We start from the raw sequence: 27,093 nt of genomic DNA, 5'->3' as shown, positions 1-27,093 counted from the left end.
AAGAGCAGTCTGGCGGGGGTGGGAGGCAGCAACAAGGTGCAGAAAGGCCAGAAAGAAAATTTAAAAACTTCAGTTTTCTTTTACCTGTTTTCATGAATCCTGGATGTTCAGCAATGTTTGAACTATTTAATAGCTTCACAGCTTTCCGGTAATTGCCTCTTAGGTACTCAAAATTGCTTTTAAGAAACAGAGAAGGTGCAGACTGCAAAGAAAATATAAGTTACAATTTGTTTTTAGACCCAGTGAGACCACAATTACACTGTTGTGCCTGCATGTGTCCAAGGGCATAAATGATGCGGTTAAGTCACGGTCACAGAAACCAGTCTCTCCTCCTGAAGTTCTCCCTCCTCAGGTATAAGTTACTCTGCATTGCAGTGATTTATTTAACTTTTGTTTCTTCCCTATGACTAAGGCATCCTTTAAGGCAGGGATCGTGGGTTTGTTTGTTTGTTTCTTTTTTAAATCTAAAAACAGTTTTTGTGATGACTGGCTGGCTACTTACACCGTAATTCCCCTCTTAGGTCTACACTACAGTTGTTCTCAAAAATCACTTGGATATCAACCCAGTGGCTCATTTGTATCCTGCTTGAGATTTTTCTAAGGTCAATTTTCCTGAACTATTCCTACTACGAACCATATCTCCTCATGATTTCATACTTTAAAAAAAATTCTCACCTGAGGATACGTTATTTATTATAGAGGGAGGGAAAGGGAGAAAGAGAAAGAAAACTGTACATGCGGGAGAGAAACACTGGTTGGTGGTCTCCCATGTGCTCTCTGACCGGGCACTGAACCCACAACCTAGACATGTGCCTCCACTGGGAATCGAACCCACAGCATTTTGGTGTACAGGACAATGTTCCAACCAGTTGAGACACCCGGCCAGGGCATGATTTCATACTTTTAATTCACAGTTATCCTAGAAGCATCCAGATTGTTTTCAATTCTGTCCCTCTTCACCGCTGTGTTAAAAATTATTTTTCAGTGGGTGTTTGGGGTGAAGAGGGTGGAAGGAAGGAGTAATTATTATATCTGAAATACTCTAGCACTGGTCAAGTCGAAGGCACTGTCAAGCCTTTAAAGGTCATTTGGAAGGGGCAGGTTTGGGCTACAACTTGACTGTTAATCTTTCATAAATGTTTTCAATATAACCTAAAAAAAATCCCAGTGTCTAATAAAAATGTGTGTAAGTGAATTGTGATAAAACACTCACAGAATACTGGGTAGTTTCTTAAAATGGTTTGGAAGGCTTTATGTGAAGGGGAAATGCTTGCTATAATTTTAAGTGAGGAACACATTACATTAAATGGTAGCAGATACAGTATGATCACTACTCCACCATCTCTACCATGGCTTATACCTGGCAATGTAATCTACTATAACAGACTAAGATAAACGATTTAAACTGACAAATACAAACTGTCTGAATAAAAAAACTTGAGAACACGAAGGCCAACAGTTGAAATAAAGAGTCAAGAAAGCACTCACGTTCCCAGCTGTGTTCAGGACAGACTTGATCTCCCTTTTGCAGGCTCTCAGAGACTTCATCTGGATGTAAGCCCTTACTTTGTACTGCCAGAGGGAAAACGGTGGTGTGTGAGAGCCGGGGGGACTCAGCCGTTCTGAAGCGGCTCTCCTTTCTCGTTAAGGAAGTTGAACCCAATTTGTTTACAACACAGTTAAACCAGTTACTTGAAAAAGCAAGTTTAAGTTTATCTTAAATCTATTTTTACTGTACCCTTGGAATATACTCTAAAAAACTGAAAACATGGCGGAATGAAATTTATACAAAAGTTCCAAGCAAAAATCCTACCGATTCTTATCTGTACATGGCTAATGAACAGTGAATTTTAAAACTCTACAAACTGATTTTATCACCTAATAATACATTCCCAGACCATTTTTCTCAATCTTCTAGAGAGTAAATAAAAGAAATGATACTGCATTATCATCTTAAGCAAAGTATATTTAGAAGGGTTAAATGTGCTTCTAAACTTCAAAGCCAAATAAATATACATGTCTTAAATGACTTTCTACCTTCACTGATCTACAGCATTCTTCATCATTCGTTAAGTACAAGTAAATACCCATGATATATAACCTCTCTTAAAATTTATGTTACCTGGTGTATCTTTGATTTTGCAGCTTCTATTAGAGCTCCACTTTCAGCTTTATGATTAGATCCGTCTTTGTTGGTATTATTACCCGTCTGTAGGGGGTGAAACAAAGTGAACCAAAATTAAATATATTTTGACCATAAATAAAATCACTGATTTCCAAGTGAGTTAATCAGAATCACCTAGAGAGCATTTTCTTTTTCTTTTAATATAAGAGTAAATTAGAACTATGTTTTATTTTTCTAATTTCTTTTTCTTTCTTTCTTTTTTTTTTTTTGAAGGGGAATGAGGGAGAAACATCAATGTGTGGTTGCCTCTCATGTGTCCCCTACTGGGGAAGTGGCCTGCAACCCAGGCATGTGCCCTGGCTGGGAATCGAACCGGTGACCCTTTGTTTCACAGGCCTGTGCTCAATCCACTGAGCTACACCAGCCAGGGCTTGAGTTTTTTTACTGTATTTTTTCCCCCATTACTCTTCAGTCTCATACTCTCCACCCTCTGCCCTCTGGCAATCACCACACTGTTGCCCATGTCCATGAGTCCTTTTCCCTTCTTGCTGAATTGCTCCACTCCCTAACCTCCCACCCCACCCTGTCCCACCCTTAGCGGTCATCCCGCGCTGTATCTATGAGTCTGTCTCTATTTTGCATGTTGGTTCAGTTCATTCATTAGACTCCACATATAAGTAAAATCATATGTAGAGAGCATTTTCAAAATTGGAAATGCCAGGTCCCAGGCCCAGAGATTCAGGTTTAATAACATGGAGTGGGCGTCAGGAAACTACCTATGAGAAGCTCATGAGCACCATCACAGACTAGGTTTAAAACTCATGGCTATTACTCAGGCAGAACTCAGATCACCTTTCTAAACCCCAGAAGTGATCATATCATTCCCCTCTTAAAAACTTTCTCTGGCACAACACTGCCAACATCATACTCTAAATTCCGAGTAAAATATTCAAAACCGCTCACAGCATGACCCCCATTCGAGTTGCCTCCATCTCCTGCTGACCTCCATCGCCTCTCTCAGGCACTGCTACGCCTTCAGACTGCCCGAGCTCCTCCAGCACACCACTGTCACCCCTGTGCTGTTTTCCCTGCCGGCATGGCTCTCCTACTCCATCCTTCCTTTTCTGACTTGTCCAACTATCGCATCTGTAAAGAGGCCCCAATCAAACGTCCACATTTCTCTGCAACATTCCTTAACCTCCTTCCTCCCAATCAGGCCCTGAACAGATCTGCTCAGCGTTTTGTGTTCCTTGAAAAGCAAGAACTGCAAGGTTTTCATCATTGTCACTTTAGTACCAAGCAGAGCACACAAGCATCTGTTGAACTGAATTATACTTCACCGAGTACTACAAATACTAAATATGAAAATGAAATACTTTACTGCTGATTATGAATAATGCTAAGATCATTTAACTGAACTCTTATACATATAACATTTGTTAAATTGAAAAAAAAAATGCCCTCGGTGGTGTCGTTCAGAGGACTGCATGCCAGCTGGTGAATCAAAAGGTTGCAGGTTTGATTCCCAGTCAGGGCACATGCCTGGGTTGTAGGCCAGGCCCCCAGTTGGGGACTTGCAAGAGCCAAACTGATCGATGTTTCTCAAATCACATGGATGTTTCTCTCCCTACCTTCCCAGCTCTCTGAAAAAATAAAATCTTAAAAAAAAAAAAGCAATGCTAAATGTTTATTTTCAAACTTCAAGAACTGATACAGATAGAAAGGCACAGTCAATCTATTTTCTGCAAATACTCCTTATTCAACAAAGGGCAGGTATGGGCCCAGGCTGGTGTGGCTCAGTGGATTGAGCACAAGCCTGCGAACCACATGATCACGGTTCGATTCCCAGTCAGGGTACATGCCTGAGTTGCAGGCCAGTTCTTGGCAGGGGACCCACGAGAGGCAACCATACATTGATATTTCTCCCTCTCTCCTTCCCTTCCCCTCTAAAGATAAATAAATAAAAAATATTTAAAAAATTTTTGTTAAAAAAGGGCAGGTACAGGAAGAAAGGAGGACATCCCTTAAGAACTAGAAGCAGCCCTGGCTGGTGTAGCTCAGTGGATTGAACGTGGGCCTATGAAGCAAAGGGTCCCCAGTTTGATTCCCAGTCAGGGCACATGCCTGGGTTGCAGGCCAGGTCCCCAGTGGGGGACACATGGGAGGCAGCCATGCAGTGATGTTTCTCTCCTACTCTTTCTCTTTCCTTTCCCCTCTAAAACAAATAAACAAACAAACAAACAAATAAAAGAACTAGAAGCACAGGCAAACTGAAAACCACGAGAACTGAAGTGCACTCCTAGTGTGCTCTAAGTCTCTTATCAGAACACGATTAAGCTTGATCACCATAAATATGTGACCTTTTGAAGAACTTTAATGATGAAATTTTCCCTAGTGAAAGCTACCGTTTATCCAGATTATGAAATTTCATTCTTTTAATTCTAATCTTTACGTTTTGTAAAACTAACATCCACATATGAAAAGATGCTCACCTACATCTGTAGTCATTAGGGATATCAAAACTATTATGACATACCCATTGGGATGTCACACATTCTTTCTTTCTTTCTTTTTTTTTAAAGATTTTATTTATTTATCTTTAGATGGGAAGGGAAGGAGAGAGGGAGAGAAACAACACATTCTTTCTTAAGAGATGGTAACAAGGTCTGGCAAGAATGTGGATAAACTGGAACTCTCATTAAGTTGTTGGTAGGAATGTAAACTAGTGCAGCTATTTTTAAAGTCTGGCAGTTCCTCCTCAAATTAAACATTGCGAGCTACCAGTTGATGGAAGGAGATTTGACTGTCGGGGGTGAACACAATGCAATATGTGGATGATAGAATTGGACATTTCAAACCTGTATTATATAATTTTATTAACCAACGTCACCCCAATATACTTAATAAAGTTTAAAAAATAAAGCAAAAAGTTATATGATCGAGCAATTCCATTCTTAATTATATATCTAGAAGAATTGAAAATATATGCCCACACAAAAAATTGCATATAAATGTTCATAGCAGCAATTAAATAGCCTAAATCGCAAAACAACTCAAATGACCACAATCCACTGATGAATGAATAAAAAAAGTGGAATATCCAAATAATGGAATAATATTTAGCCATAAAAAGGAATGAAATACATGGAAAAGGAAAAAAAGTACATGCTAGAATATGTAAAGTTTGGAACTATTGTAACCGAAAGAGCCAACTACAGAAGGCCACATATTGTACAATTCCATTTATATGAAAGCCCGCAACAGGCAAGTCCACAGAGGCAGAGAGCAGTTGGTGGTTGCCTGGGGCTGAAGAAGGGTGGCAAGGAACGACCACTAACAAACACGGGGTTTACTTGTGGGGTATGACAATGTTCTGGACCATGGATCGTGGTGATGGCTGTACCACTCAGGAGGACACTAAAAACCACTGAACTGTACGCTGTAAAACAGTAAATTCTGTGTATGTGAATTATTTTCCCCTTCCCTTTCTTGCCATTAATTGAATCTTTATTCCATCTGTCTCTACCTAGTTTGTGAGCCTCCTCAGAATAGGAATAAAAATCTTTGAATTTTTATTAAAAACATTTTTAATTGAGGTACAATTGATACACAACATTGTACTAGTTTCAGCTGTACAACATAGTAATTTGATATTTGTGTATCGCAAAATGAATACATCTAGTTAACTTCCATCACCACACAACAGTTACAAAATTTACAAAAAATTTTTTTCTTGTAATGAGGACTTTTAAAATCTACTCTCTAAGCAATTTTCAAATATTCAATACTATAGTCACCATCTGTACAGTGAGTTATATTTCAATAAATTGCAATTAAAATATTTAATAACTACAAATATTATTATTCACATTTTAGTCTACTCACCTCATTCTTTCCATTTTTGTTATTATTACCCTGTGAAATCATTTTTTCTAGGACAGCAAGAAGATGCAAAGCTTTCTCAGCTTGGTAAGTTAATATATACAGGTCTACAAGTAAAAAACACACCGCTTGAGCAAATTTTTCCTCTGGGGGGGAAAAAATAAAACAGGAAAAGAAAAGTTACAATCTGAAGTGAAGCAAACATCTCAGAGCAGTCCTCCATCCCGCTCCCCCACAAAGCAGCTCTGGACCAAAGCCTAAGTCTTTACTTAAATGAATGTTTATCACCTGGAGCCAAGAATGGAAACAACCACCAAGGCCAACAACGCCATTCTATTAGGCATCTCAAGGCCTCTCCTTTCAGGGATTCTACCGACTGAACTTCCTTTGGTAAAATATCTACCAAACACCAGCACATGAAATGAGTATTACTGATACTTTATATGGAAGGATATCTTAATTCCAGTACCTGTCTGGCTGCTTACTAGATGTGTGGTTTTTACTCATCACTGAACTAATTTTGAGACCTCAGCTGGCTGACCTGTAAAATGGGGAGAACACTTTATCTGCCTGAAGGCAGGGGGCTGGACCATGTGATCTCCTGAGGTTCCTTCTAACTCTAAAAAGGTCTATGACTTGAGGAAACACATTTTCTTTCAACATACAGAGAGAGGAAAAAGAAATAACTTGGTTGCAGACAAAAAAGCAGTAAGGTGAAGATCGGGGGACATCAGATAATCGCAACAGCCAAGAGAAAACCACAGAGAAAAGGACAACAAAGGAAGAAGAGCCCAAGGAAGAGAGAAAAGCGTAACCTGGTATGACATGACACCATTTCCTTTCCTTTCCTTTCTAAAAGACAAAAGGAAAAATAAAAAGGAAGAGGAGGCTGCTATACTCAAAATTTCAAAAGCCCTTAACAGCCTCCTAACAAGTCCTCCCGACTCCACTCTTGTTCTCACACACTAGCCCGAGTGGAATCGGTTTAAAACTGAAATCAAGGCAGTTGATACGCAAAGCCCCACCTCCTGCCCCTGGCTGCTTCGGAGCTAATATCCTATCATCTCCCCACCTCACCCCAAGCACAGTGGTGTTCCTGCGGTTCCTCCCACTCACCAGTCACCTATGCAGGTACTATTACCTCTGCTGGAATGCTTTTTTCCTCTAAAGAGTAGTATGGCTCACCTCATCTCTTCCTTCAGGTCTCTTTTAAAATACTGTCTTGCCTCAGGTCTTCCTTGATTTCCTTATCTAAAAATAATATCCCCAATTTCTATCCTGCTACCTAATTTTTAGCTTCTCTTCACAGCATTCAGTGACCTCACAATGTGTTTCTTGTGTTGCAGGGCCTCTCCCATTAGAATGCCAACTCCATGAGGGTGAAGACCTTTTCTATGGCATTCATTGCACTGTCTCCAGGTCCCAGGACATAGTCTGGCTCACAGCCTATGCCCAATAAATATGTTAATTGAGGAATCCAAGTCGTAAAGTTTAAAAAATAACAATAATTTTCTTTCTTTTTTAAAAGATTTTACTTATTTATTTTAGAGAGATGGGGAAAGAGAGGGAGTGAAACCTCAGTGTGTGGTTGCCCCTAGCACACCCCCTACTGGGGATATGGCCCGCAACTCAGGCATGTGCTCTGACTGGGAATCAATGGCGATGCTTTGGTTCGCAGGCCTGCACTCAATCCATTGAACTACCCCAGCCAGGGCCTAAAAAATAACAATAGTAATTTTCAAAGAAAGAAAAATCCATTTGGATGCCAATTAGTAGCTAGACTCAACCATAGCAGATTAAGAGGATTTCATGAACTGTTCTGGCAATTCTAAAAACCAGCTTTTTAAAAACACACCTGTGCCATCCTAGGGGCATAAATCTGACTTCTGGCTTTTTAGCAAAGAACTTGGTGGCGCATTATACAAGGCGCCATACAATGCACCTCTGCCTTCTCTCCTGGGCAGTCTGTCCAGCCACCGTTCCCCCAGGACTGGGGTGAAGAGAAGTGCCTTGAAAATGCTTCCCTGGAGCCACAGTGAGCAGCCAGTCCACCAGCCGTCAGCACGAGGGGGCTGTGACTGGCCCCAAAGCGTCACAGAGGGGACATCGCACTCCACATTTCCTGTGCTGACCACAGCAGCAGGCAGGTGTTTATAAATCACGAATTTGTACTCATGTTTTGAACTTAAAAGAAAGTAACCATAGAGAATATTACTTTAAAGAAAAGTAACCATGAAGAAAAGGACAAAAATGTGAATCACAGATGAAATCTGATTGCTTGTGGGTGGAGACCAACAGCCCTCTCTAACCACAATTTCCTGGGTCCAGCTTTGCTGCTTTATTTGCTTCCTCTTTCTTCCTTTGTCCTTTCTTTTGTTCCTCCTCTTCAGGCTAGTCATTGTAAACTAGTTAAGATAACAAGAAACCTACCACCGTTCTGTACTATCTACTCTACTTTGGTTAGGCAAAAGACAAGATAAATTACTATGCTGTCCCCTAACATTCAAAAAACCCCTACCCCCGGGGTAGAATGTTTTTTGAACATTCACACAACCCCTGGTGTGGCTCTGTGGACTGAGTACTGACCTATGAACCAAAGGGGGTCGCTGGTTCAAAACCCAGTCTAGGGCACATACCTGGGTTGTGGGCCAGGTCCCTGGTAGAGGGTGCGCAAGAGGCGACCACATGCTGATGTTTCTCTCCCTCTCTGTCTCCCTCCCTTCCCCTCTCTAAAAACAAATAAAATCTTAAAAAAAAAAAGTGGAAAACCTGACACAGTTCTTTTTCTTTCTTAATGACATGTAATAATCTGATGTAGGTTACCTAGGTACAAACACCAGAAACCTTTGCAAGTATGGGAAGCCAGGGAGATGATTGACTGGAATGATAACATACCAAAAGGTTCTATAAACTGATAAAGTTTTTCACCAACTGATATGGCTTCTGTATACTGGCGCAAATGATAAAGAATGACTGCTTGATTGTAATACAACATGCTGTTTTCAACATCATCTAATCCATCCATTTCTTCAACAGCCGAGTGGACCTATGAAACAATCAACAGGGATTACGCTCTAACAGTAGTAAGAAAATAAAAAGTATAAATGAAAGAAATCTATATGAATAAACAGGAACACAGGCCAACATTTCTTACTCAGAGTTTTTCCACATGTGCAATAGGACCTCTAGATTTTAATTAACTCTCACACACTAAAAATTATTTTACTCATAATTAAATTCTGTTTAGTAAAACACTTTAAAATCTTTTTTTTTAGACTTTATTTATTTATCTTTAGAGGGGAAGGGAAGGGAAGGAAAGAAGGAGAGAAGCATCAATGTATGATTGCCTCTCATGTGTCCCCTGCAGGGAACTGGCCTGCAACCCAGATATGTGCCCTGACTGGGAATCGAACCTCGATCCTTTGGCCAGCCTGGGTTCGGAGATGGTTTCCCACTGTGCTGACTCACGAGCTGCAAGAGGCTACGTCGGGGGCGGGCAAGACTCCAAATGACCTTTCCTGTGAGAATGTCACACAGTGTGTACTCGTGAGCTTGATTCCGTTTTGTAACAACTAAAGGAACATTTAAACATAGAAATAACAGCTAACTACCTATGTACCGGGCCTGGTATGTCAACTTTCTCACAGAGAACTGCTCATTTGATCCTCACCATGCCGCGAGAACACAGACAACAACACTGTTTCTGTATTATAAATAAGGAAACCAGCACAAAAAAAGCTGAACTATCTTGCCCGAGGCCATATGGCTAGGAAGTATATTTTCTGATTTTCCTATTAAGCTCAGGTTTTGTTCCCTTAGTAAAAATGTTTTGAAGTAACGGACAAAATACACTTTTGATGGCTTTACTAGAAAACCCTAACATCAACACCTGATACCAAAAGAAAAAAATCACAACACTTGGCATTTTAAAGCTAGACTATCTGTGTACCCTCTTCTGTAAGGGGCAGGAATAGGCTTTTAAGTTTTTGGTCAAATGTTGCAACTATTCTGTAACATCATATAACACGTGAAACTGGAATTCTACCTAAATTAAAATGAATCTTTGTCATTATGAAGATTGTAATATGTTACTGAGCAACATTAAGTAATTAATTCTAAGACTGGTATTTCCCTAAATTTAGCAGAACTTTCGCAGCCATGGACTCAATCCTGGTTTGGCTAATGGCAACCACCCAGGTTCCTTACACACATGGATTTGTAACCAGACTTCTGCAGACTCAGCCACCCACGTGGAGAGCTCGGCAGTGGGCTTCACATGCTAACCATCGGTTCTAGGGGACCGGTGGCAAATGCATTTCCATGAGTCTGGAGCTCTTTATAATCTTCACTTATTGAGCCACTATCTACAAGTGACTAAAAATAGTCTCTTTAAATTGAGAAAACTCAATTTCCAAAGAAAGACAACACTTCTTGGTAGCTATGTAGTGGGGAGAGGGAAAGAGCTAAAGAAGGATCACTTCTCAGCCAGAAACAGGGGTTTTGGGTAAATTAAGGAGTTTCCAATTCAGCAATGGCTGGACTGACAACATGAATAACTTTGCCACATCTTCTCAGTCACTGAAATAACCCAGTAATTACCTCAGCCAAAACAAAAGCTATTCATTAAGAGAGAGAAAATGTTAGTGAACGTGGAATAGGTTGAAAAGGTGTGTCACTATGCCCAGGACATGTGGCTCTGCACAGAATGATGTAGAGAAAGCCAGGAGACACATGTGCGACTGCTTCTAGGAAACTCAAGCATGCTGGGAGGCACAAGAGGGGCTGTTAAACTGGTAAGAACAGACACTACACTTGACCTTAGCCAAAAGGCCGAGAGGCGATGACGAGAGGGGCTGTTAAACCAACTTTATGAAGAAAAAGGCTGGTGAAACAGCTCAAAAAGCACTTTTTTTTTCTTGGCTTGAGTTTGCAGGAGCCTCTTATTCTAAAAAAGGTTTTAAGGATGAATTTGTGCTCAAAGACAAAGTAAACGTTTCCTAGAATATCCATCTATGGAGTCATAGGTCACGTGTACCGGATATCAACAAACATCATTTTTCCTTTGATTTGGAGTTCCAGATAAAGTCAAGGTTAATAATACTAGTGTAATGATGAACTATGATGACATATGAATTTATAAGGACCGAGGCAGTTATAAGAACAGATTCAAGAGTCAGAAGGTCTACATGGACATGCACTAAGGGGAAGGGGCATTACTGGTGGCAGGGGGGTATAGGAGGGGAGGGGACTAAAAGGGAGAAAACTGGACAACTTTAATAGCATAATTATATAATTAATATATATTTTTTTAAATTTAAAACTTTTTATTTATTTACTTTTAGAGAGAGGGGAAGGGGGGAGAAAGAGAGGGAGAGAAACATCCATGTGTGGTTGCCTCTTATGTGGCCCCTACTGGGGACCTGGCCTGCAACCCAGGCATGTGCCCTGACTGGGAATTGAACTGGTGACCCTTTGGTTCGAAGCCCGCACTCAATCCACTGAGCTACACCAGCCAGGGCTAGCTATATATATATATATATATATATATATATATATATATATATATTTTTNGGAAGGGGAGAACGAGAGAACTATCAATGTATGGTTGCCTCTCGTGAGTCCCCAGCTGGGAACTGGCCTGCAACCCAGGCATGTGCCCTGACTGGGAATCAAACCGTGGTGGTTTGATTCCTAGGCTCACGCTCAATCCACTGAGCTACACAAGCCAGGGCTCTATAATATATTTAAAAAAAAAAAAAAAAGAGAGAGTCAGAAAGTCTGGTTCAAGTCCTGCTCCCCCCCTTCCAAACTATAAATTAAAATTATTCGGCTTCCTAAATCCTACTTTCAAAATTGAGATATCAAGTACCTCCCCTCAATAATTGTGAGGATGACATAAGAAATAAAAAGCACTTAATATGGAATTTGGAATCAAGTAAGCATTTAATAAGTATTGGCTCTTCTCATTTTCACTGAAAATTTTAAAAGGTTGAAAATGACTTTATTCCTATACAGAATTAAGAAGAGCCTAAAAGAGGTCACTTATTTTTAACTATATCATATTTTAGGGTGATGCTCCCCAGAACAGTGATACCCATGAATGTAGGGAAGGGGCTCAGAAAGGTCTCAAGACCTTCTAAAGCGCGAAGCAAGATTTGAAAGTGCAGGCCCTAGAGTCAAACAGAACTGGGTTTGTGTGACTTTTTCCTTTTTTAAAGATTTTATTTATTTACTTTTAGACAGAGAAGGAAAGGAGGAAGAAAGAGGGGGAGAGAAACAGCAATGTGTGAGAGATACATCCATTGGTTGCTTCTTGCATGCCCCCAACCATGGACCTGGACCAGGCCTGTGCCCTTGACCAGGAATCAAATCAATGTCCCTTTGGCTTGCAGGCTGACACTCAACCCACTGAGCCATGCCAGCCCGGGCTCAGCTCTTACTACTTAAAAGCTTTCTGTTTTTGGACAATTTACACAAGCTATCTGTACCTCAGCTTTCCCATCCAGAGAATGTGAGAAAAACCATAGTGGCTACTTTAGGGCTACTGAGAAGAATAAGTGAGAGGTTGTATACAATGTTCCTACCAGGGCCTTGTTACATAGTAAGCTCGGACTGTCTGTTAGCTGATCCTATCATTGGCACGATCACCATGCGATTTGAATATCAAAGATCTAACCTTGCGATTTGAAAAATGTTGCTATTATGAAAAGACCAATGAAAAAGGCAAGGCCTAAACTACACAGAAATCAGAGTATCTCTATTTAATCAACTAATCATCTCCTTATCCAAATGCTAAAACAATTTGACATAAGTAATGATCAGATCCTTAAGGGCTTAGTCGAAGAACATATATGCATAACCTATAGAAATAGAAAATAATAGTGAGGTGATGGCCTGAGGGAAGGTGGGTGCTGGGTGGAGATGGGAAAAGGGTAAGGGAAAGGTGGATATCTGTAATAGTGTCGACAATAAAAATAAAGTTAAAAAAAAGGAAAATCAGGGGAACAGTATGGCTTTGCTGAGTATTTCCTTGTTAGAACTTGAGTTTTGGTGTTTTCACTAGGGGAGTCTTTTGTCATTAAGAAAGAATCACTAGAATTTATTAAATAAACGCTCAGCAAGTTTAAAAACAACAGTAATAATCAGACCCTTGCAGTAATAAATTCTATCTCAGGAGCTAAGCTTCTTCATGTATTTCTACTTTAATTCTCTCTCAAAACTCCAAAGCTCATTCTAATCTGGTGTATTAGTCTACTCTGTTCAAGTTAAAGGCCCAACAGAAAATAAAATCACGTAACACACCTTTCATTTTCCTGGAATATTAATTTTATACAAATAAAAGTAATACCAAAGAAGTTTCAGGTATATTAAAAACTGCCCTAGGAATATCAGAAAAGAAGTCACATTAATTTTCCTTCACTATTTTATTTCATTATTTAGAAAGCATAATGTTTTTATAGCCAAATTCATTTCTGTATTACCTGATTCTTCAGCTGGTTAAGCGTTTGTCTCAAACTATCTGTTGTTGTTTGGTTACTTTTAAAAAACTCAGCTATTGCTGTATTTAAAATTATTTTATAATCATCTTTGTTTATGTCTTGTAGGCAGGCAAGATGTTGAAGACAGGCATCGTAGTTTCCAGCCTAAAACAAAAACGAAAACACATTCACAGAATTACATACCAGCTCTAAGGCCTATACAATCATTTCAAAATATATTCCACTCATGTCTTTTTTAAACTCTTAAAAAAGACAGAATTTCCCCAAATATACGAATTAAAGTCACTAGATTGGGGTGTCAACATCACCCCCGATGATCAGGGGGGCCACGTCAGCCTTGCAGTTGCCTTCGAAGGGCCGAAATAATTTCAGGACTGTGTAAATGTAACTACTCCTTAACTGTTAAGGAGCTGAAATGACATTCAGCCCTTTGAAGGCACCCACGAGGCTGATGTGGCCCCCAGTGAAAAGGAGTTTGACACCCCTGCTCTAGATGAAGCAATATTGATGTCAACTAAGAAACTGTAATGTTACTCATATCTCAATAAGCTAAAAAGAAAGAAATTGTGGTTATATATTTCCTAAGAATCAAACTCTAACACTGATACATGTGCACCATATCTATAAGATATAATAAAATATGTATAGTCATATATATAATCTATATATAATCTGCAGATATTATATAATTATATCTATATCTTATAGATATAAGGTATGTGCATGTTTTATAGATATAAGACATATATAAACTACCTCTATATATGTTATAGTCATATTATACACACACACACACACACACACACACACACACATATATTATCTTTAGAGAGGAAGGGAAGGAGAGAAATATCAATGTATGGTTGCCTCCTGTGAGTCCCCTGCTGGGAACTGGCCTGCAGCCCAGGCATGTGCCCTGACTGGGAATTGAACCACAATTGTGTAGTTCACAGGCCCAAGCTCAATCCACTGAGCTACACCAGCCAGGGCCTATATATATATATCTAGCAGGGTATAACAGCCAAGGCAAGCCAAAGAGGGTAATGTGATTACTCTAACTTTTAATTTCTAGTTAATATACTTTGAATACCCAAGTATCTTGTTCTGCTTATATGTATGAAACTTGATAATCAAGTAAGTTTTTTTCATATCATTTGATGTTAGAAAAGTCGATATTTTGACAAACTTTTGGGGTTTCATTTCAAAGCACACTCAAGAAAAAATTTGAAGAGAGTAGTGAAATAAAAAGACTGACCCATACAATTACAAAACTAAATTTATTTTTTATTTTTAAAAATTTTATTTATTTTTAGAGAGAGGGGAAGGGAGGGTGAAAGACAGGGAGAGAAACATCGATGTGCAAGAGATACATTGATCAGTTGCCTCTTGCACGCTTCTGGCTGGGACCTAGCCTACAACCCAGGCTTGTGCCTGAACTGGGAATTGAACCTATGACCTTCTGGTTCACAGGCCAGCACTCAATCCACTGAGCCACGCCAGCCAGGGCGCAAATCTAAATTTCAAAAACTTAAAAAACAACACTGTGTGAGTTAAAATGTATTCACGAAAACACAAAAACTTCAGAATGGCTCAAATTCCTCCTTTTCCTTTCACCATAGTTAAACTCTAAAATGTTTTTATTTTAAAATTATACCTAGTTTCTAAACACAACTCTTGAATTGGTATAAGACAAAAGTTACAAACTTAAAAATTCACTGTGAAGCAGTTCATACTTGACAGATCCTTGAAGTGGAGCAGACTGAGGAACATTTCTTACCATGAAAGCTTGGAAGGCACTGGCGGACAGCTCCTTCTCCTGATCGGTGATTCCAGAGGGCTGGCCTGCCCCTTCATGTTTCTCTGCTCCCTGATCTGCAAATACACACGGGTTACAGTTCTTCAGAAACGGCAGTTACGCAGGGATGTGTCCCTAGTTTTCTTTTTAGTTGTCTTTTTCCTAATGGAGTTGCCAAAGCTAGAGCTCGTTCCACCACAATGGCTAATGTTATAAGAAGTCACACCTCCAAAAACTTAATGAAGAAATGTTTCCCTCAGCTCTGGCTAAATTCAATGAAAACCCACCATTACATAAGGATTACAGCTCTGCCTGCCTCACAATAGGGCCAAGAATGTTGTGCTTTTTCTTTAAACTTTATTTTTAGAGTGATGGTGGGAGGGAGGAAGAGAGGGAGAGAAACACTGATCCGAGAAATAAACATCAATGGGTTGCCTCTCATACGCCCCCAACTGAGGAGCTGGCCCGCTAGCGACCCAGGCACGTGCCGGGACTGGGGGTCCAACTGGTGACCTTTCAGGGTGCAGGCTGGTGCTCAACGCACTGAGCCACACCAGCCAGGGCCATGTTTCTCTTAATGTTTAAATTTTTATAATGAGCACAGAGTATTACTTTTTAAAAAAGTTTTATTTTGAAATGCCTACCTAAAACTAATATAAGGTTTTAGAAGTGAGATAAGGAGTCTAGCAACTATAAGATGCGTAAGGGGGGGGGTGTCTCTAAATGTGTGAGAATTTATTAAAGTATGTACACTTATGAAGTGGTCATTTTTTAAAAAGATTTCATTTATTTATCTTCAGAGGGGAAAGGAAGGAGAGACGAAGAGAAATATCAATGTATGGTTGCCTCTCGTGGGTCCCCTGACAGGAACTGGCCTGCAACCCAGGCATGTGCCCTGACTGGGAATCGAACCACAATTGTGTGGTTCAATCCACTGAGCTACACCAGCCAGGCTATGAAGTGGTCATTTTTATAATGACTCACCAAGGTGCTGAAGAATTTAAGCTTCTGTCTATTTTCTACCAAAGGCAGGTTGGCTCATGTGGCCACCGCTATCATTATCCTCTAGGAACTACAAAAGTTTCCTAAATTCTTCCAGGAAGAAGCCAACTTTAAAATAAATGAGCTGGCAGACCTTGACATTCCCATGTCTACTGACATTTCAAAGAGGTGAGCTCAGTGAGAGCCTTTTACACGTCAACCATCATTTCACCTACATTCTTTTGCATCAAGATAAAACGTAAAAAACACTTCCGCTGGAATTACTATTTTTATTTCCCTTGTTATTGCTCCACTTTTCAAGCTTTCTGCAAAAAAATGGGTATTATCTGTATAACCCGTTTTTAAAACATGCATTTTTTGGTAACTGCTGACTTCTTACCAGAAAGACTCTGCACATAATTCCACAATGTGTCTTTATTTGTCCAAAAGTAGTCTCCATTGCCAATGGAAAGGGTGTAGGACCGCTCATCCATAAGCTTGACCTTCCTTTTACTGTGGCCCAGTGAACATGGTTGACTCACTAGGCGTATGGGGCTCTTTGGCGCACAAACCTTGACACTCTTTAAGCCAAAAGGTTTCATTTTGAACCAAACAATTGCCTTCAGGTTTTAAGTAAGTAGAAAAGAAACTCACTGTTTTTCCAAAACTGACAAAAAGGCAGTTAACTGAAAGCATAGACACATTCCATTAAAAGAATGTTAATTCAAATCTGACTGGAAGAAGACCTTCCACACAAGCTACACTTTTCCAAATATAACTCCATTAATGTTCAAGAAAAGAAATTTTGTTTCAAAGAAAACAGGATTGTTAAGGCCTATGGACATTTGCTACACTCACAAAACAATACCGATGCCTTTGTGAAGGACAATTTTAAATAAGGACGCTATTGCAAAGAAAAATAATTGAGGTTTACCGAAGTCACGGTGAGGCTGGGGCTCACGCACCTCACATGTGGTTTTCTATCACTTGAGCAAGTACACCTGTCTTACCAAAACCCGTAATATATTGGCTGATTTTCACACACCTCAGAGAAGTAACATGTGACCAGCAAAGCTGCATGCAGACTGAGCACCCCGCCCGACACTGCAGAGATGAGGGAGCAGAGCGTCAGGAACCAAGAACTTATCAGAGCTCACTCTGGGGAAGACGGGCGAGCAGAAGGCTGCCACCACCAATGAGTACTTTTATTTTCACACCTAAAAGTAGTTATACACAGAGAAAAGACTTACTCCAGTTTTCATATATTAATACTTGATTTATTAACGTTATAAATTCAAAAGGCCTATATTTTCCTTAAACTTTTACACTCAACCTAGACGACATGTTGTGTTTGGGGTGTTCATTTGAAAGGGCTGTGATGAATGTTTGATCGTATTTATGATCAAAGTTAAATGCCTTTAAACATAAAATTTTAACGAGTTTAAATAATTTAATACATTCAATTTTAAGTACAACTGTTTAATTTAAAGGGGCAAAATTTTCTGAAAACAACCTATAAATCTAAAAAATTAGATTTTTGAAAAGTGATGCAGGTACTCTTTTTCCCCAGGCACTCTTTAATGTCAGTGCAAATACATAAATGTAGTAGGGTTTCAACTTATATTCAGAAACATAAATCAATTGTTTACTCCATTATACATTTTAAATTGGAATCATAAGACCAAAAATATTATTCTTGATTCTTAAATATTAAAAATGGTTAAAAAAATCAAATGTAAGCCACTACATCAATTCCCTAGTCTGAAAACTGGTAAAATGAAAAGTATGAATTAAATTTTTAGCATCTAACATGACTTTTGGGGAAGAATTATAGCTTATCTCCAGTTGATAAGGAAGAGCTCTTCTTTTTTTAAAAAAATATTTTATTTATTTATTTTTAGAGGGGAAGGGAAGGAGAGAAATATCAATGTATTGGTTGCCTCCCCTGAGTCCCCTGCAGGGAACCGGCCCGCAACCCAGGTATGTGCCCTGACTGGGAATCGAACCGTGACCGTGTGGTTCGTAGGCCCGCACTCAATCCACAGAGCCACACCAGTCAGGGCCGATTACTTCTTTTTTAAAAAAAATAGAAAAACTAAGACATACAATTAACATAAAACATTATATTACTTTCAGTTAGCTAACACGATTTTTGTGTGTCTACCCCATAGATTACTTCTAATTGTAAATGGAAAAAGATGTTCCTGTTAGCATCTTCACAAATTGAGCAAATATAGCATTTAATAGTGAACTGACAATACATACTTAAAAAAGTACAAAGCTTCACCTACAAAGTATCTTGCAAATATGTTAAGCCTATTAAAATAACTTCAGTTTACAGAAAATGCAGAAGATAAGGAACTAATTTTAAAAATGCCAGAAATAGCCCTGGCTGGTGTAGCTCAGTGGATTGAGCATGAGTCTGTGAAGCAAAGGGTCACTGGTTTGATTCCCAGTCAGGGCACATGCCTGGGTTGCAGGCCAGGTCCCCGGTGGGGGCCATGTGAGAGGCAGCCACACATTGATGTTTCTCTGCTTCTCTTTCTCCCTCCCTACCCTTCTAAAAAAAAAAAACAAAAACCCACCACTAACAACAACAAGAAAAAGCTCAATGCCAGGAATGCCCTGGCCAGATGACTCAGTTGGTTAGAGCATCAACCCGTACACCAAAAGACTGCAGGTTTGATTCCTGGTCAGGGCACATACCTAGGTTGCGGGTTCAATTCCGGTCAGGATGCATATGAGAGGCAACTGACCAATGTTTCTCTCTCTCCCCCCCTATCTAAAATCAACTAAAACAACACTGCCTCAGGAGAGGATTAAAAATATTATTTAAAAAATACAAGGAATTTCTTCTCTGAAGAAACAATCTGAGAAATCCAGAATGTGGGATGTTCTAGAAGGTGATCAATGTCTTCAAAACAACAACAACAACACTGTCATTAAAAAAAAAGGAATTAAGAGACACACCAAAATATAATATATGAACTTATTTGAAAGGCACTTTGCTTTAAAATTTTAAGAAATATTTTTTATTCAACTGGAGAAATCTGCTATATTTAAATATTAACTTCCTGAAGAATGATAATCGTATTATGGTTATGTAGGTGAATGTCCCTATTTTAAGAAACACATGGTAAAATATTTAGAGACAAAGTGTCATAATGCCTATAACTCATTTGTAGCTAAAGAGAGAGCAAATAAACAGAATAAAATGTAACAATAGTTGAACTAGGTGGTGGTTATATGGATATTCATTTTCTTGTTTTCAATATTTTGGATATTTGAAATCATTTGTAATAAAAAGCTGAAAAAATATTGAATGAGCATAGATTTTTGTTAAGTAATATTTTTGTAAGTGACATCATGTTAACATCTAGTTAACATGATGACACGTTAACTACATGTACTGTGGAGATCATTTTGCAATATATACAAATATCAAATCATCACCTTGTACAACTGAAACTAACACATCAATTACACCTCAAAAAAAAAAAGAAGAGAAACGGCAACCTATATTACTGAATGCTTATTGCATTTTTTCCTTTAAGGTTGTGCGGGGGTTTTTTTTTGTTTGTTTGTTTTTTAAGATGCTATTTATTTATCTTTAGAGGGGAAGAGGAGAGAGGGAGAGAAATATCAATGGAGGGTTGCCTCTTGTGCGCCCCTGCTGGGAACTGGCTTGCAACCCAGGCATGTGCCCTGACTGGGAATCGAACCATGATCCTTTGGTTCATAGGCTCGTGCTCAATCCACTGAGCTACACCAGCCAGGGTGGTTTTATACCACTTTTATATGCTATACAGGGACACAAACCTTGTGACCCTTCCATTCCCCCTTCAATCTTCAACTTTGGTCGATGCCCCATCTACTCTGGGACACTCACCCCTTTATGATTTGGTTGACGCACAACTCGGTGTGAGAACTGCTGGCTGATCAGCTGCTGAGAAGCCACAGAACCTAAAAACACAGGTAAATTTGTTTCCAGGAGGTAAGTACTGACCAACTGGAAACAAGAAATTGGAGGATAGATAAATCATCCCTTCTTTCTCCCCTATGGACTTTTTTCTTTTTTTTTAAATTATTCCTTTTTTTAAAGATTTTATTTATTTATCTTTAGAGGGGACGGGAAGGAGAGAGGGAGAGAAATATGAATGTATGGTTGCCTCTTGTGCGTCCCCTGCTGGGAACTAGCCTGCAACCCAGGCATGTGCCCTGACTGGGAATCGAACTGTGGTTGTTTGATTCCTAGGCCCACGCTCAATCCACTGAGCTACACTAGCCAGGGCTCCTACGGACTATTCTTATGTGTAGCTTCTCCAAGTGACCTCTATGTTTCTTCCCAGCTTAAGGTGAGACAGTGCCCAGGGATGGAATATATTGCATCTCTCTCTGCCTTCCTTTCTTCTCTCCATCATTTTCACCACCCTGGACTTGTACCTTCCAGATAAAACGTTAGTCAGGTTCTGCTCCCTAGAGGATGTGGGCTAAAATACACATCTCACCTCACTACATCCTCACAAGCTACAACCCTGTGAGGTAAATGTTAGAATGTAATTAGGAATAAATTAGGAAACTTTTAGGACCCCTATTTGACAAATCAAGAAACTGAGGTTTAACTAAGAACCTTTCCCAAAGAGCAAGGCTTTCTGCTTACCTACCATGCCCAGTCACAAATGCTACTGTCACAATTTTACCCCTAAATGTTTCTCCCAGCTGCCTCTCCTCCCCATCCCACCACCACCCTAAAGCACCGTAATACTAGTCAGTTTTTAAAAAACCAGGGTCTGAGATGATCTCATTTAACCCTTCATCAACTCTGCAAGGCACATATTACCTTTTCTATTCTACACACAGGAAAGCTGAGACATCAAAAAGGCTTCTTAAAATTGGCCCAAGGTGGTCTCACAAACACCAAATCGTATCACTAAGAGAACCCAGGCTGATTTCAAACCCTGTGCTCCTAACTACCCATAGTCACCTGGCTCAGTTAAAGCGTAAGTCAGATCACATCATGCCTTGCTGAACCCTCCCAGGGCCTTCCCATTAGAATGAATTCAAATTGTTTCCATGGCCTACAAGGCCCGACACAAGCTATCCCCCGCCACACCTCTGACTTCATCTTTGCCCTGTTGCCTTCGCTCACCGTGCTATAATATGTATCAAGTTCCTTCTCCATGCCACCCATTGTTCTAGGTGCTGGAGAGAGAGCATCGCTAACACAGATGAAAGTCTCTTTCCTCAAGGGGTCTTCTCGCTGTTCTTTGAACATTCCCCATGTGCTGCTCCTCCTACCTGGCCCATTCTTTCCCCCACAGGCTGGCTCTTTATCTTTAGGGTCTCTGTTCAAATGTTACCCCTAACCAATATACTCAAAGTATAAACTTGCTCTCAGTTATCCTCCATCCTCTTACTCATTTTTCTTTTCTTCACAGTATTTACCACAACTTGAAGCCGTAATTACTTATTCTGTTTAAGCCCTGGGTTCAGGAGCTCAGAGATGCAGAGCATATAGACTTGAATGAAGAGTGTGCGCACCAGACAGACAGGAGAAAGCAGGGCACTGCCACTCAGGAGCTCAAAAGAACACAATGCATTCCAAAAGTGTCACTTTGGGTGTGACAAGCTAGATGGGCCGCGATAAACAAGAGCTGAAAATAGTTTGTGAAGAGCCTCACAAATGGTATTACTAGTGAGAATTTGATGTACACAAAAGATGGTACCATCTCAGAATGTTTACGGGTAGGGGAATGATACGATCCAATTAATGTTTTAGAAATAAAGTGAAAAGGCAGCAGTGAGAATGGACTGGATAAGGAAGAGACAAACACCCGTCAAGAGGCTGCTTAAAGTGAAAGAGATCACAGTAAGAGATAAAGGCCAGAAGCACAGCAGCTGAAATGGGGATGGAGAAGAGGAATACAGAAATGCAAGACTGCCACACTGCACGCTCATTTACTTAATACAAATGCAACCTCATCGTAAAGGCTGGAAGTTTCCTATATCGTGGCCTATAACTTAAACCAATCAAAGAAACAGCCTCGTCATCATTTAGGAAAGTATCCTACTACAGCAATTACATAACTCTTCACAATTGGGAGTGCCGCTGTTAACAGGTCTGTCTCTAGCAGACTGAGTAACAGTTCCTCAAAGGCAGGGAGTATGTCATATCCATTTCTTCAACATCTAAGACAGCAGCTGGCACTCAATCTTGGTGAAAGAATGAATTAATAAGTAGAAGAATGCCTTATGAATGTGATAGGACTTGAAAACTAGATGAACTTTTAAAAATTATATATTTTATTGATTATGCTATTACAGTTGTCCCTTTTTCCCTTTATTCCCCTCCACCCTGCACACGGCCTCACACTCACATTCTCCACCTTTAGTTCATGTCCATGGTTCATACATGTAAGTTCTTTGGCTTCTACATTTCCTATACTATTTTTAACCTCCCCCTTTTTACTTTCTACCTACCATTTATGCTACTTATTCTCTGTAGCCTTTCCCCCCGATCCCCCTCCCACTCCCCTGTTGATAACCCTCCATGTGATGTCCATTTCTGTGCTTCTGTTCCTGTTCTAGTTGTTTGCTTAGTTTGTTTTTGTTTTTGTTTTAGGTGTGGTTGTTAGTAACTATGAGTTTGCTGTCATTTTACTGTTCATATGTTTTATCTTCTTTTTCTTAGATAAGTCCCTTTAACATCTCATGTAATAAGGGCTTGGTGATGATGAACTCCTTGAACTTGACCTTATCTGAGAAGCACTTTCTCTGCCCTTCCATTCTAAATGAAAGCTTTGCTGGATAGAATACTCTTAGATGTAGGTCCTTGCCTTTCACGACTTTGAATACTTCTTTTCAGCCCCTTTCTGCTTGCAAGGTCTCTTTTGAGAAATCAGCTGACAGTCTGATGGGAACTCCTTTGTAGGTAATTGTCTCCTTTTCTCTTGTTGTTTCGAAGATTCTCTCCTTATTTTTAATCTTGGGTAACGTAATTATGATATGCCTTGGTGTGTTCCTCCTTGGGTCCAGCTTCTTTGGGACTCTGAGCTTCCTGGAAGTCTATTTCCTTTGCCAGACTGGGGAAGTTCTCCTTTATTATTTGTTCAAATAAGTGTTCAATTTCTTGCTCTTCTTCTTCTCCTTCTGGTACCCCTATAATTCAGATGTTGGAATGTTTAGAGATGTCCTGGAGGTTCCTAAGCCTCTCATTTTTTTGAATTCTTGTTTCTTCATTCTTTCTGTTCTGGTTGAATGTTTCTTCCTTCTGGTCCACTCCATTGATTTAAGTCCCAGTTTTCTTCCCATCACTATTGGTTCCCAGTACATTTTCCTTCATTTCACTTAGTGCAGCCTTCACTTTTTCATCTAATTTGCTAGCAAATTCAACCAATTCTGTGAGCATCCTGATTACCACTGTAATCTGTGGTAATCAGGAACTGTGCATATGATAGTCTGGCTATCTCTTCCTCCCTTAGTTGTATTTTTTTCATGGAGCTTCGATCTGTTCTTTCACTTGGGCCATTTTTTCCCCTCAGAGCACCTGTTACATAGTGAGGAGCAGAGACTTAGTTGTTCACCAGGGCAGGGCAACCCATGTCACTGCGGTGTGATGCTGTATGTGGGGGAGGGGTCCAAGAGGGAACAATGGTGCTTGCTCTGCTCTCTGCTGAGTGTTTTGGGTCACTTCCCTCATTACCCACAATCAAATTGGGCCCTTCTGGTGCTGATTCCTGGGTAGGTGGGTTTGTGTATGTTCTAGGACCCTGTGGGTCTCTCCAACGAACTCCCCTGTGAGGCTGGGAGTCTTTCCTGCTGCCTTAACCGACACCGGTGTTTTCAATCAGAGGTTTGAGGCTTTATTTCCCCATGCTTGGTCCCCAGGTGTTTCTCCTGGTTTATCTGCACTTGAATATAGGACCGCCCGCTCCACCAGCTGCCGCGAGTCCTCTCCACTCGGCTCCCTGACTCCACTCCTCCTATGGGTCTGGATAAATGTTTCTTCTGTAACTCCTTGGTTGTTGGACTTCCATACAGTTCGATTTTCTGTCAGTTCTGTTTTCTGTTTTTAAATTATTGTGGTCTTTGCCCTGGCTGGTGTAGTTCAGTGGATTGAGCGGGGGCCTGTGAGCCACACAATCGCGGTTCGATTCCCAGTCAGGCCACATGCCTGGGTTGCAGGCCAGTTCCCAGCGGGGGCCTCATGGGGGGCAACCATACACTGATATTTCTCTCCTTCCTTTCCCCTCTAAAGATAAATAAATATAGTATCTTTTTAAAAAGTTTCCTTTAAAAAAAATTATTGTGGTCTTTCTTTTGGTTGTGCAAGGAGGCACAGTGTGTCTACCGCCGCCGCCATCTTGGCTGGAAGTCTCAAAACTAGATGAACTTTAACACTAAAAAGGTCATTCCATGCAATGGAATGATATGGGTTAACAGGTACGGTAAAACTGGGAAACATGGACAGTGTCCTAAACTAAGAAGAAAGATGTGGTTCCCTTGGTCCAGCCTTGGAAAGGTCATGCTTATTCCCTGCCTGAAACATTCTCTCCACCCACACATCTCTATTTCCCTCACTGCTTCTTTTCATTCAGCTATCTGCTCAAATATTACCTCACCAGAGGCTTTCCCTGACCAGCCTACCTAAAATCATATGATCCTCACTTTCTAAACCTTTTCTCTGTAGTTATTCTTTTTTAACACATTACCGAAGAGACACTCTAATGGTTTTATTTACCTATACCTGTATTAGGATGGGCTCACTTTATTTCAAATCAAGTTTATCTGTCAGCTGTTAAGATCAGGACCTACTAAAACCCACAGTGCACTGAGGTTTTCTTTTCCTTTCTTTTAAAATATTAATTTCACTGTAAACTCTAAGGACCACCTCTAACTCCTTTTACTCAAGTTTATTCCAACAAAACCTGGATGGCACAGAGATCATTACTTAAAAAAAAAAAACAACTTTATTTTTAGATTGAGGAGAAGGAAGGAAGAGGGAGAGAAACATCAATGTGTGGCTGCCTCTCACGCGCCCCCTACTGGGGACCTGGCCTGCAAGCCAGGCATGTGCTCCACCAGGAATGGAACCGAAGATCCTTTGGCTAGCAAGCGGGCGGGCGCTCAATCCACTGAGCCACACCAGCCAGGGCGAGATCATTAATTTCTTACTGGAAACACATGCCGCCACACACTCCCAGAAGTAGATAGGAAAGAGTTTTATAGTCTTTAATGGTAAAGATTCTAGAAATGGAGCAGCAATTCATAAACAAAATCGAGATTAAATTAATCACACGGCAAAGAACTAGGGGAAAACAGGTTCTAAATGCAAGATGTTAGAGAGCACAGGCCAGAGTGGCACACTATAATGTCAAGTCTATTTAAATAGTGGTTTCCTGAGCAGAGGCAGATTGATGCGGCCAAAACAACACAGGTGAGTGAGTGTTAGCTTGAGCCAGGGATCACTGAGGCAGCCGAGTTCCGGGGTGAATTTTCCTTGCTCTGCCTTCCCCATTGGGAAGTCGAAAACCCTATGGAGCGGCTAAATAAATTTAGGATTTTTTAGCCTGAGATATTCTGGACGGGGGTGGGGTGGGGGGGGTGGGGTGGGGCAAGGACGGGCAGCAGCGACTTCAAGCTTCAGTTGGGTAAAAAACTCCTGGACCTGGGGTCCAAAGACTCACATTAGCTACAGCTGAGGAAGGGAAAGGGGAGCAGAAATGCACGCCCAAGTTAACGTCGCCCTCGAGTCCCCACACCCTAGTCCCTGCACCCTAGTCCCCGCACCCTAGTCCCCACGCGGGGCCCTTCGCCTCCACGCGCAGGGTCTGCCTACCCCCGCGTGTGCTGCCTTCTCAGCGCGCAGGGCGCGGGCGCCTCACCTGCAGGTTTGTCTGAAGCCATCTTCCCGCCTCGGCTTGGGTTCTTCCTTGCAGGTGGCGTGGCCTCGACTCCAGCTGCCCGGCTGGCCCCAGTGCTGGAACTCTAAGGACGAGTCTGAGCTCACCCAGGTTCCTGGCCCCTGAGTTCCGGCCTGAAGAGTGGGCAGGCTGAGGAAGTGACGAAAGCTAGTTCGCGTCGTCTAGCAACAGCAGCGGCATCGCCGCCCAGGAGACGACACCGCATCCTGCCATACACTGCCTCCGCCCCGCGGAGCTCCGAACAACGCTACTTCCGGGGGGCGTTGGCCAGCGTGGGAACTGAGGCTGGCCCCGCCCCACGCTGGCGTCTCCACCCCCGCGCTGTTCGCGCTCGCGCGCTGGGTGGAAAAAGGGTGGGAGGCGCGCGCCACTGCCTTTTGCTAATCCTGGTTAAAATACTTCAGTGTCAGAGCGCTAGTCCCTCGTCTTATATAAAATCATCATAGCCAGACCTATGTGCTAAGCATTGAGACTTGTACTCTGTGTTACTTTCTCATTGATTTCCCGCGACTCCGTAAGAAAACACTGTTGTGTTTCCCACTTAAAAGCATTTTATTTTAGAATAGTTTTAGACTTACAGAAAAGTTGCAAAAATGGATACACAGAATTCCTGTATACTCTTCACCCGGTTTGCCCTGTTGTGAACATCTTAATTATTCAATTACTTTGGCACATCCTTCACATCCAAAAAACACTTCGACTGCTACATTTCTATTAACTAAATTCAACAGATTTTTTAAAAATTTTGCCATTTTCCTACCAATTTGCCTTTCTATTCCAGGAACGGAATACCACATTACATTTACTCATCATGTCTTCTTAGGCTATTCTTTTTTTTATCTTTTAATGTGTCACTTTTTATTGAGGTGTAGTTGACATACAATGGAA

General features: G+C 40.8%; 1 protein-coding gene and 1 pseudogene across 3 annotated transcripts in view; both read right to left on the bottom strand.

Annotated features, from left to right (window-relative positions):
- CNOT10 (CCR4-NOT transcription complex subunit 10) overlaps positions 1-26,356 on the bottom strand; it is a 63,343-nt gene extending 36,987 nt beyond the window's left edge. For 2 of the 3 annotated variants that reach the window (XM_037070730.1, XM_037070731.1), the window contains exons 1-9: positions 26,167-26,356; positions 20,102-20,245; positions 15,284-15,378; positions 13,489-13,650; positions 8,903-9,053; positions 6,011-6,153; positions 2,123-2,209; positions 1,489-1,572; positions 85-202 (exon numbers count right to left, since the gene is read on the bottom strand). In XM_037070730.1, coding sequence (XP_036926625.1) covers positions 85-202; positions 1,489-1,572; positions 2,123-2,209; positions 6,011-6,153; positions 8,903-9,053; positions 13,489-13,650; positions 15,284-15,378; positions 20,102-20,153 — 892 coding nt within the window. In that variant the 5' untranslated portion in view covers positions 20,154-20,245; positions 26,167-26,356. The remainder of the gene's footprint in view (positions 1-84; positions 203-1,488; positions 1,573-2,122; positions 2,210-6,010; positions 6,154-8,902; positions 9,054-13,488; positions 13,651-15,283; positions 15,379-20,101; positions 20,246-26,166) is intronic. The other variant, XM_037070732.1, reaches the window with a different exon arrangement.
- LOC119004122 (uncharacterized) lies at positions 10,670-10,849 on the bottom strand (annotated as a pseudogene).
- Positions 26,357-27,093: the final 737 nt, after the last annotated feature.

This window comes from Sturnira hondurensis, unplaced genomic scaffold (assembly GCF_014824575.4).
Source record: "Sturnira hondurensis isolate 20B ecotype Veracruz unplaced genomic scaffold, ASM1482457v3 Scaffold0019006, whole genome shotgun sequence".
NCBI lineage: Eukaryota > Metazoa > Chordata > Mammalia > Chiroptera > Phyllostomidae > Sturnira > Sturnira hondurensis.
This window is presented reverse-complemented; position numbering and strand designations above follow the sequence as displayed.